Here is a 12,686-nt window from a genome sequence, read left to right on the forward strand (position 1 = left end):
TATGCTACCTAATATAGTATTACAGCACAGTACAGGCCCATGACGTTTGCCGACGTTTTAACCGATTCTAAGTTTAACCTACCCGAGTCCTTCCTGCATAGTCCCCCATTTCTCATGCATAGTTTCCCAAATGTCTCTAATGTACCTGCCTCTGTCACCACCACGTTCCACGCACCCACCACTCTATGCAAAAAAAAACTACCTTTGACACTGTACTCCAATCACTATAAAACCATGCACCCTCGTATTAGCCAGTTCTACCCTGAGGGGGGGGGGAGTATCTGGCTGCCCATTCTGTCTGTGCCTCTTATCATTTTGTACATCTCTCGTCCTTTTTCGCTCCAAAGAGAGAAGCCCTAACTCGTTCAACCTTTCCTCATAATACATGCTCTCCCATCCAGGCAGCGCTCCGGTAAGCCTTCTCGGCACCCTCTCTAATACGTTCATGTCCTTCCTGTGCGGAGGCGACCAGCATCGAACGCGTTACTCCCGGGAGGCTGTTGCTAGGCGACTGTAATACCCAGAATGCCCGCGTGTCGGCCGGTGGGCGACCACGGCGCCATTGTAACCAATCATGGGAGGGGCGGCGCTACCTCGTGGCCGGCCGGCGACACCTGCGCGGTTACAGCCAATCATTGGAGAGGCGGGACAGACTCCTTGGCGCTGACTTGTGCAACGCCCGCCAGTCGGAGGTGACGTCACAGGAGGCGAGCTGAGCGGGCTCAAGGTCGCCTGGCGGGTTTCAGTGCTGCCGATCGCTGCTGCTCGTCCCCACGTCTGGTTCCACCGAACCCCCTCTCAGCACTGCCCCGATGGCGTCCTTTTTCGCTGCTGTGCCGCTGGCTGCGCCCGTAGTCGTCTTTAAGATTACGGCTGACTTCAAGGAGGACCCGAACCCCAAGAAGGTCAACTTGGGAGTTGGAGGTAAGATCCGGCTCCTCACCGGGCCTTACCTCAGCGTCCCGCAGCTGTGGATTGGAACCAGCCAGGCCAGTGAAGGGATGGAATGTTCGGGGGGGGGTCACCCACCTCCCAGGGAGCACGATGACCTCTGAACATCTGAGCTTTAATGAACCCCAGCCACCGGGAGCTGGATGGATCCTGAACCCCGGAGGCAGGGAACAGTATGACTCCCCAACATTAGATGCAGTGAGGCGGTGACCCCTGATCTCAGGAGACAGAGAGGGTACGTGAGATGGGTTGTGATTGCTTCACGAGATGGGAAGGCCAGATAGACAATCTATTCATATACATTTGCACACTTACTTTGCCTACACTGTCGTGTTGTTTCCTTATGTAGTCTGGTGCTGAAGGCCTTGTCCTTTCAAAGTTCAAGTTTAATTGGCTTTATGAATACAGCCAAGCGAAACAGCACTCGTCCCAGACCAAGGTGCAAAACACTGTGCGCACATAGCACATATAGTAGTTACGAGAGCAGAAAAGCATACAGACGCAAAGATGTATATAGCCCAAGTTCCTGGGTTGCACGGCCTCGCAAGGATGTTCTCCTGGTCCAGCTTCTCTTCCACTGAGCAAATTCTGGAGCGCAGCAACAGCTATTGGGGGTTTTCAATACTTTATACTTATTGTCGCCAAACGATTGATACTAGAATGTACAATCATCACAGCAATATTTGATTCTGCGCTTCCCGCTTCCTGGATTACAAATTGATAGTAAATATTAAAAATAGTAAAAATTAGTAAATATTAAACATTTAAATTATAAATCATAAATAGAAAAATGGAAAGTAAGGTAGTGCAAAAAAACCGAGAGGCAGGTCCGGATATTTGAAAGGTACGGCCCAGATCCAGGTCAGGATCCGTTTAGCAGTCTTATCACAGTTGGAAAGAAGCTGTTCCCAAATCTGGCTGTATGAGTCAATAATCATCATCAAAGTTTTTTAAACAACTTCAGTGTAGTTTTGATGTCTGTCAATATTATAGGATCACAGAAAAATACAACAGGAGAAGAGCCACTCACACTGATCATTAGACATGTACACGAGTTCCCGTGTTTCCGTAATTTCCCCACAGGTTATATCTCACCCACACGTGTTTGGAATGTGGAAGGAAACTGATAGTCCCGTCGGGAATGTGCAAGCTCTACCCGGACAGCACCATGGATCAGGCTTGAGCTGTGAAGCAGATTTTATATTCTGCCTCACAATGGTTCCCTCTGACATGCCCTCAAGGCCTCCATACAGTGGATGTTTCCTATGTGGGGGTGTCTAGGACCAGCGGACACAGCCTCAGAATAGAGGGGTGTCCTTTTAGAACACATATGAGGTGGAATTTCCTTACCCAGAGAGTGGTCAGTCTGTGGAATGCGTTGCCACAGGTGACTGTGGAGGCCAAGTCTTTGCATATATTTAAGGCAGAGATTGATAGATTCTTGATTGGTCAGGGCAGGAAGGGATACGGGGAGAAGGTGGAAGATTGGCACTAAGAGGGAAAACGGATCAGCCACGATGAAATGGTGGAGCAGACTTGATGGGCCAAATGGCCTAATTCTGCTCCTATGTCTTATTCACAGCTTCTGTTAGTTCTCCCAGTGAGATATTGAAACTATCAAGTATCACTGATCAAAAAATTTTAAAAAAAGAAAATAGTGGAAACCTGAAATAAAAACAAATGCTGGAAACATTTAGCAGGTCAGGCAGCATCTGTAGAGAGAAGAGTTAGCGATTTGAGATCAAAGACTCTTCATCAGGACTATATCACTCTCCACGGATGGTGCTTGACATCCAGCATGTTCTGCTTTTCTTCTTACTGAAACTGAGGTTCCTCCTCGAGTGCAGTGGTCACCAGTCTCACCCCAGCCACTTCCTACTTGGTTGTGGATTCCAATCTGGAGTTAGGATACTGACCTGCCAAAAATGTAGTCTTGCTAACTTATCCTTCTGTATCTGCTGCAGGTAGGTTATGGGTAGGGAAGTGGGCATTCCTCACTAAAGGAGGGCCAACAATTTTCTGCCATGGTTGCATTTGACCTGTTGTGTGCGCCACAGCATGATAACAGTATCTTGTCCTTGGTTGTGTCATAGATTTGCTGATGTTGTGTTGGGCACGATCGAAAGTGGCCTATTGGGACAGTATTAAGGAAAATTTTCATTTCTGATCACCCAAGATGTTGGTGCCAATAAAAGCAGAATTTTATGAAATCTGGCTCCACTAAACTTCTTTCTTGCCAATGTTGTCGGTTGCACGAGCACAGTAAGTTCTGATGACCTTGGAGTAAACATGAAAGCTGTGGATTGCAGATACAGAAATCAAATATTCAAATCAAAATATTTGATTTCCAAATCAAATATTCCTGAAGGTCTTTTCAGGAAAATATTAGCAAACAAACATGTTGATGCCCTTAGGTCACTGCTGAGTCACTGGGTTAAATAGGTTACTGGTTGGTGCAGCTCTTTCGACCAAAAGGGCCTGTTTTACCCTGTAAAATAAATGTGAATACTGAGATTGCGAAAGTCAATGCCACATGGACTTTCTTGTGAAAAGGGTGTTTGATGGACATGGAGCTGCTTTCATGTTGATCTCCGTTTCTGAGGTGCTGTCCTTCCCAGCAAACTGTAAATTTACACTAAAATGACTGTTCTCTGCTGGGAAGCAGTATCAGCAGTTCATCCTGTATACTCTAATTAAGGCAGTGTTATAACCAGTAGCAGTTCCTATGATCATTAGAACATTGGTGACGTTTAGAAATATATTGCCATGATTGCTAAATATAGATACTGTTAAATTTCATTTGTTTCTTGTTATTGTGGTCCGGACTTCCCTTTCAAAGCTGTCAAAATTGCTTCAAGCTGCCTTGCAATTGTTAAGCACGCAAATTGTTACAAAGCAAATGGCATTCTTGATGTCATTTGAGCTTAGATCGCAGAGATTAAGTATAGCTGGGGCATGAGATTCCCAAATGGATCCTCATTACCATTTTAGGATGGAAAAGTTTAGGGATCTACAGAGTTTCAAGGTCAGTTAGTCTGTAATAGAAATCAATACAAGGTAGTTGCTCAGTTGCCTCTTTACTGACTCCTTATCTTTGTCCTTATGAATTTTTTTTGTATAAAATGTCTAATAATGTACTGAGTCCACCTTAGTACCTCCTTTTTAACCTGAGGCAATTGATTTGGCACTCTATCAAGTATTGCTTTTCCACCAGCACACAGTTGTAATAGTGGCTCTCAGCTCTTAACTTCACGGTCTACCTCTTCACAACCTTGTACTTCATTGTCTACCAGCACTGCATGTCCTCTTTCTGATGTTTCACGTTTTTCCCTGTATTCTGTTACTTTACCTCAAAGCTCTGTGTAATGATTTGATCTGAATCAATGGTATGCAAAACAAGCTTTTCGCTGTACCTCGGTAAATGTGACAATAATAAGCCAATTTCAGTATGCACTTTGGCCTCTCGGCAGCACCCCTCAGACTGGTAAAGTCTACCAGGGAACTTCTCCACATGAAAAGGCACTCGCAAATTTCTGCAAATGTGCCATGGAGAGCATTTTACCTGCCTGCATCACTGTTGGGTATGGAAGGACCACTCCACAGGATCGAAATAAGCTGCACCGAGTTGTGAATTCAGTCAGCTCCATCAAGTTGTGAATTCAGTCAGCTCCATCATGGGCACTAGCCTCCCCGACATCCAGGACACCTTCAAGGAATGATGCATCAAAAAGGCAGCATCCGTCATTAAGGGGTCCTGTCACCCAGGACATGACCGACTCTCATTGCTACCATGAGGAACGGGGTACAGGAGTCTGAAGGCACACACTCACCGATTCAAGAACAGCTTCTTCCCCTCTGCCATCAGATTTCTGAATTGCAAATGAACCCATGAACACTACCTCACTACTTTTTTTTATTTTTTCTCTACGTAACTAATTTAATGTTATATGTATACAGTATATACTTACGGTAGTTCACATTTTTCCCTATCATCATGTATAGCATTGTACTGCTGTCACAAAGACAACAAATTTCATGACATATGCCGGTGATATTAATTCTGATTCTGAAAACTCTCCTTTGTCATGTCATCACCCTTACATGGAAACATTATGCGTTCTTTGTTTTCACTGGGTTTAAACCAGAGGTTGGCAACCTTTTTGCCTCTGGGCCAGATCGCGTATTAATGAGCGGACGGATGGTGGACCAGATAAATGCCTTTAATAACTTGAAATATGGGAATTATCCATTTAAATACATCTAGTTATGTTTTGCCTCAAATTAATGAATAACACATGCTAGAAAATCATTTGTACTTAACCAAGTTAACCAAGGATGCCAATTGGTAATCAAAGAACTCAGTTTAGTTTTTCTGTCCCACCATTGCTGGTGCCCCATCAGTTGTGATGCCAATTAGCTTCGACACATTAAGTTTCATTTCTGACATCACTTTCAACAAAGCTTCAAAAATGTCCGCTCTAGTAACCGTGTTCTTCATAGGAATTAATTGAGTAAATGCTTCAAAAATTTGAAAAGTTGAGGTCACTCCTCACACAAACACTGCAAGTTGAGCAGTGTCTCTCAAGTCTGTGCTCTCATCAAGCGCAATTGGAAAAAGAATGCAATTCATTGCAGGGATGCAGATTTCTTTCCAGGACAAACAATATCCACCACTGCTAGTAAACATTCTTTGACAAACTCTCCATCTGTAAAAGGCTTCATCTTTTCTGCAATACGTTTTGAGACTTCGTAGCTGGCACAGTTATTTCATACATTTTCACTGCTTTTTCGGCACTCAGCGTCTACCTTCCTGCGTTTTGCATTCATTGCCATTGGAATTTTTTTCTTTGATTTTATTTTGAAATGCGAGTTATTCAACGAGTATCGTAGCACATGTAAGTATCTGGATATTTAGCGTGGATTTCTTGTTAAAACACAGTGACACTGTTTCTGTTTACAAATTTGAACGATCCCATTTGAAAACCTGCGTGTGCAAGGAGAGTATCTAATACATATTAATAAGGTAGTCTGCCTTCCCGTCATTCGTATATATCAGTGTTTGGTGTGGAACAAAATGGAACCTGGGGCAGTGTAACAAGACGCCATGCATGTCCATCTGTGTGATCACGTGAAACACTCAGAATAAGGAAAAATCGCTCGCGGGCTGGATAAGCATAGTATCTTAATATTTGCTCGCGGGCCGGATCTGGCCTACCCCTGGTGTAGACTATAGTACAGGTCGACCTTCACTAATCCGACTACCTGTAGTCCAGTTCCTTCGATAATCCGGCACTGATTATGCTTAATGTGATCCTTCTGTAATTTGGCATTTTCACTAATCCGACACTCCTCAGGTCCCAGTGGTGCCGTATTAGTGAAGGTCGACCTGTACTAAGTTTTCTTCCTGCTAGTGACTCTTTTGTATCCCTACCTGACCTTGAGAGACTCTTAACCAGGCTTTCTAAAATTGGAAATATAAAATACACTTTTATAGACTTGTTTTGGTGCCGTGTCCTAATCAGGGATTGTAAAGATTTTGTGCTTTTTCTGTACCAGTAGATTTTTTTTTAAAGAATCCATCAAGAGTTCAGAAATTTCACAAAAGTTGCCTGTGCTTGCAGTGTCTTCCTATCAGTGTTTTTGTGGATGGCGGAATCTCATCATTACAGTTTTGCAGTGCTGATTACCACTGGATGTCACATGTGGTAGTGAGTTCTTATAACTGGTCGCACTGGAGAGTTGATACCTTGCTTCATGTCGGAACACTGCAGGAGAATGGTATACGCTTCTGTTGCTGTTTCCATTCTAAAATTTTGGGCACTGGTTTATTGGAATATGTTGAATTGAATGGTCGTTGTATTGCAGGGATTAAAGCACCTTTGTCCAGAGCTTGAGCGAAGAAAAATACAAAGCAGGGTTGATACATGTTTCTTGCTGTCTCATTTCTCACTCTAGTCTCGTGGGTTCTAATGAGGTCCACACAGGAACTGCAAATTTTTCTATAGATGGGTCAGGCGGATGGATGATTTGTGAGCTCCTGTACACTGCACTTTATTTATAACAAAACATACAAACTCCTTACAGGCAGCGGCAGAATTGAACCCAAGTTGCTGGTGTTCTGTTAACTGCTTCAGTACCATGTCTAGAAATACTCAGCAGCTCAAGCATGGACTCGAGGAGCTCAATGTCATCCCTCTCCGGTTTGAGTGACTGCAGGGCAGAGACTCCCAAGAGTCGAGGAGGAGGTTACATTTTTTAAGGACTGTCATTTCCTCTATCCAGTCAGTAATATCAATACATCTAGAGCAGCTGTTTTGGGAATTTGATGTTGGGCATGTGAACAGCAAAGCTTGTCTAATGTATCTGAGTTTGACCAAGTTTGTTAGCCTGGGACAGGAAACTTTTCCAGTGATTCTCCCAGATGATTTTGTGGAGACATCATTGATGGTACCTGTCGTCCCCAAGTTATGACAGTTGACAGATCAGAAATGAAGCCGTGAACTATATTCCTACATGGGAGACAATGCTGTCAGTCTGTCCCAGACACATCTTGTATGTATGGCCTATTGGTAAGTCAGTGTTTGTAAGCTAGAGATGACTTGTATTTGGTGTCTTGAAGTGCTGTATGCAGTCTAGGTCTTAAAGCCTTTAGGTTGCCAGAGATTACTGGAGCATGGTAGACTGGTTTTGTGTTGGGTCAGAGATCTTTTCCTAAATTGAGGCAATTTGAAGTCTGTGATGAATTTCCTTGCTTGACCATTAGCCTCAGTGGCCAGGAAGGCAGGACCCTCTGCTTCAAAAAAAATATCAATTTATTAATTAAATTAAATTAATTTATTTTATTTAGATATGGTGCAGTAACAAGGCCCTTCTGGCCCAATGAGGGTGTGCTGCCCAATTGCACACATGTAACCCAATTAACCCACTAAACTGTAACCTTGCCTGGACATAATAAAACTTTGCAAGGTATTTTAAAAAATGTTTTGTTGGAATTCCATATGTGGCCTTGTGTTCTTCAAATGACATAAATGTATTGCTATTATAAAGATCAGACACCTTAGCTCTGCCTTGTGTTGACCAAGTTTTAAAACCAGGGTCTGCTCTGCTGGGCCGGAAGCTACCATTACCAAAGGTAGGAGTAAACCGGGATAACTGTGATGTCTCCCCCAAATACACAAGAACATCATGCCAAACCATTATTGTATCTACCCTGGAAGACATCACTCTGAAATTATCTGAAGTTAGGGGACATGTGTCTGTATTATATAATTTGTTTGCAAGTAAATGCAAAGAGTCATCAAACAACATACTACAAGCTTGAAGAACTGATTTGCATGAGAATCTTGTCAGCAAAAAAAGTGGTCAGAAGCTTGTTCCTTAGTTCAAACCCAATCAGTGAACACTCATTCTAAATTACTACAGTACAAGTGGATAACCAGACAGTACATTACCCCAGTCAGGTTGCATCACTTTAACCCCAACATTTCAGACACTTGCATTAAATGTTACCGCCAAAAGGGGTCTCTGTTCCATTGTATGTGGGAGTGCCCCCAGATAATCTGCTTCTGGAAGAAGGTGCTGGATTTGATTAGTCAGATTATTGGAAAAAAGGTGCCCCTTGATCCTAAATTATGTATTCTGAATATTTATACAAAGGACTTTGTAACCTCCAAAAATGTAAGGCCTCTGCTTAATATTTATTTTTTGGAAGCCAAACGCTGCAGAGCCTATTCATGGAAGAAACCAACAACCAGTGAGCTCTCACGATGGCTGAAGGGAATGACTTCTTATCTTGCTCTAGAAGAGATAAGCTACATCACAAAAAACAAACTTGGCAAATTTTGGGAAATTTAGGACATTTTCTACAAGTTTCTGGAGAACAATATTCAGGATGATAAAAGTAACAACTGAATTAACTGATTAATGGGGGTGTTTGTTTTTTTTTCTTCTGATTTCTTATTTTTTTTTCCTTTAACTTCATTGTACTTTCAAACCTATGGATGATCTAATGTGTTTTCTTTTCATTCTGTAAAAGCAATAAAGAGATGTGTAAAAAAACCCACTAAACCCATGCCTTTGGAATGTGGAGGGAAACTGGAGCACTCAGAGGAAATTCATGGAGAGAACGTATGAACCCTTTACAGACAGTAGTGGAATTGAAGCTGGGTTGTTGGTGTTATGCCAACTGTTCCGCCGCCATGCCTGGAAATTCTTCGCAGGTCAAGTGGCATCTGTGGAAAAAATCTGTCTCTGCAGATGCAGCATGACCTGTAGAAGTGTCTGTGGTTCCTACATTACCCTCAATGGACACCTTCACTACCCACAAAGCCTTGGTGAGAGCAGGTTAGTCTCTTACCTGGAGGAGTTGAGAACAGAGATTGTTAATGCATATTGAAAGGCCTAGATAGAGTGGACATGGAAAAGATGTTTGCTGTAGTGGGAGAGTCTGGGACCAGAGGGCATAGTCTCAAAATAGAAAGATGTCCCTTTAGTACAGAGATGAAGAGGAATTTCTTTAGCCATAGGGTGGTGAATCTGTGTAATTCATTGCCACAGAACCTGGGAGGGCAATTCATTGGGTGTATTTAAATTGGAGGTTGAAAGGTTCTTGATTAGTAAAGTTGTCAAAAGTTACGAGGAGAAGACAGTAAGATGGGGTTGGGAGGGGGAAATCAGCCGTGATCGAATGGTGAAGCAGGCTTGATTGGCTGAATGGCCTAATTCTGCTCCTATATCTACAGCACAAAGTCATGCAGTGGCAGTACAGGAGTACAGTTGTTCCAACCACTGGATTGTAAATTGACATATTTTTTACACAAAGTAGAAAAGCCAAAGTAAAATCTCATTTCACATTTGAACAAGTCTGATCCCAGCTTCTGTTCTGTAATATGCAATAGACATTTTGTAAAGGGTTTCTTCAATCTTTCTGTACTTCCCCTCTTTGAGTTGGGTGGTTTTGACACCAGTTCCCTGAAATATCATGTCATGTGATGACATGAATATTTAATCTAATAATCTAATCTAATCTAACCTAATTTGTGCTCCAAACTCCCAATTGTCGATGGAATTCCTTTGTTGCTGCTGTTAGGTAGTGCTTTCCCTCACTGTCCCCCAAATATCTTGAAGAGCAACATAGGTGAGAACTCTTATGCTTTGTGCACAGAGACCGAAATCAGTTGTCACTAATAATAAACACGAGATTGTGCAAACACTGGAAATCTTGAGCAAGTCCTGATGAAAAATCTCGGTTGAAACATTGACTGGTTATTCGTCTCCATAGATCCTGCCTGATTTGCAGAGTTCGTCCTGCACTTTGTGTGCGTTGATCAATCATTGCAGGAATTTGATAGGAAAAATGCACTTTGATTTGCCCCAGACCTGCTGGTTTTCATTGCAAGTCCACGGCTGCTGGCTACAGGACAGTGTGACAAGCCTTGGCACAGCCGCTGCAAAGACTGAGGAAACGCAGTTCATGATGCTCATGTCATTATAGCTGAAGAACAGGAACAGATGTGTTTAAAAACTCAAACACAAGGAATTCTGCAGGTGCTGGAAATTCAAGCAACACATCAAAGTTGCTGGTGAATGCAGCAGGCCAGGCAGCATCTCCAGAAAGAGGTACAGTCGACATTTTGGGCTGAGACCCTTCGTCAGAATAACTGAAGGAAGAACTAGTAAGAGATTTAAAAGTGGGAGGGGGAGGGATGGAGCCAAGAGCTGGGCAGGTGATTGGCAAAAGGGATATGAGAGAATCATGGGACAGGAGGCCCAGGGAGAAGGAAGAGGGGGAGCGGGGGAATACCTAGAAGATGGGCAAGGGGTATAGTTCATGGGACAGAGGGAGAAAAAGGAGAGAGAGAATGTATATAAATAAATAACGGATGGGGTATGAGGGGGAGGTGGGGCATTAGCGGAAGTTAGAGAAGCCAGTGTTCATGCCATTAGGTTGGAGGCTACCCAGACGGAAGATAAGGTGTTGTTCCTCCAACCTGAGTTTGGCTTCACCTTTACAGTAGAGGAGGCCGTGGATAGACATATCAGAATGGGAACAACAGGAATTCTGCAGATGCTGGAAATTCAAGCAACACACATCAAAGTTGCTGGTGAACGCAGCAGGCCAGGCAGCATCTGTAGGAAGAGGTGCAGTCGACGTTTCAGGCCGAGACCCTTCGTCAGGACTAACTGAAGGAAGAGTGAGTAAGGGATTTGAAAGTTGGAGGGGGAGGGGGAGATCCAAAATGATAGGAGAAGACAAGAGGGGGATGGATAGAGCCAAGAGCTGGACAGGTGATAGGCAAAAGGGGATACGAGAGGATCATGGGACAGGAGGTCTGGGAAGAAAGACAAGCGGGGGGTGGGGACCCAGAGGATGGGCAAGAGGTATATTCAGAGGGAGAAAAAGGAGAGTGAGAGAAAGAATGTGTGCATAAAAATAAGTAACAGATGGGGTACGAGGGGGAGGTGGGGCCTTAGCGGAAGTTAGAGAAGTCGATGTTCATGCCATCAGGTTGGAGGCTACCCAGACGGAATATAAGGTGTTGTTCCTCCAACCTGAGTGTGGCTTCATCTTTACAGTAGAGGAGGCCGTGGATAGACATGTCAGAATGGGAATGGGATGTGGAATTAAAATGTGTGGCCACTGGGAGATCCTGCTTTCTCTGGCGGACAGAGCGTAGATGGGCCACTGGGAGATCCTGCTTTCTCTGGCGGACAGAGCGTAGATGTTCAGCAAAACGATCTCCCAGTCTGCGTCGGATCTCACCAATATATAGAAGGCCGCATCAGGAGCACCGGACGCAGTATATCACCCCAGCCGACTCACAGGTGAAGTGTCGCCTCACCTGGGTCCAGAGAAAGCAGGATCTCCCAGTGGCCACACATTTTAATTCCACGTCCCATTCCCATTCTGATATGTCTATCCACAGCCTCCTCTACTGTAAAGATGAAGCCACACTCAGGTTGGAGGAACAACACCTTATATTCCGTCTGGGTAGCCTCCAACCTGATGGCATGAACATCGACTTCTCAAACTTCCGCTAATGACCCACCTCCCCCTCGTACCCCATCTTATTTATTTATATACACACACATTCTTTCTCTCTCTTTCCTTTTTCTCCCTCTGTCCCTCTGACTATACCCCTTGCCCATCCTCTGGGTTCCCCCCCTCCCCCTTTTCCTTCTCCCTGGGCCTCCTGTCCCATGATCCTCTCATATCCCTTTTGCCAATCACCTGCCCAGCTCTTGGCTCCATCCCACCCCCTCCTGTCTTCTCCTATCATTTTGGATCTCCCCCTCCCCCTCCCACTTCCAAATCTCTTACTAGCTCTTCCTTCAGTTAGTCCTGATGAAGGGTCTCGGCCCGAAACGTGGACTGTACATCTTTCTGAAGATGCTGCCTGGCCTGCTGCATTCACCAGCAATTTTGATGTATATTGCTTGTGTTTAAAAGCTCTTCAGATTGTAAAATGTTGAGAGTTACAGAGAAACGCAATGCAGACAGACAATAATTTGCAGGTCCTAACGCGGTAGATTGTGAGAGTCCATTTTATCATGCAAAGGGACAGTTCAATAGTTTTGTAACGGTATGATAGAAGCTGTCCTTGAGCTTGATGGTATGTGCTGTCAGGCTTTTTTATCTTCTGTTTGATTGGGATGGGGGAAAAGAAGTGAATGTTCAAGCTGGGAGGGATCTCTGATTATGGATTGAAACTCCTGTGTACCCCCCCCCACCTCAC

The 12,686-nt window shown here is 44.0% G+C and overlaps 1 protein-coding gene across 2 annotated transcripts in view; it reads left to right on the forward strand.

Moving 5' to 3' along the window:
- The first annotated feature begins 691 nt into the window (after positions 1 to 691).
- Positions 692 to 12,686, forward strand: part of got1 (glutamic-oxaloacetic transaminase 1, soluble) — a 74,688-nt gene continuing 62,693 nt past the window's right edge. For both annotated transcript variants that reach the window (XM_072238943.1, XM_072238942.1), the window contains exon 1: positions 692 to 924. In XM_072238943.1, the coding sequence (XP_072095044.1) occupies positions 813 to 924 (112 nt within the window). In that variant the 5' untranslated portion in view covers positions 692 to 812. The remainder of the gene's footprint in view (positions 925 to 12,686) is intronic.

This window comes from Mobula birostris, chromosome 21 (assembly GCF_030028105.1).
Source record: "Mobula birostris isolate sMobBir1 chromosome 21, sMobBir1.hap1, whole genome shotgun sequence".
Lineage (NCBI taxonomy): Eukaryota > Metazoa > Chordata > Chondrichthyes > Myliobatiformes > Myliobatidae > Mobula > Mobula birostris.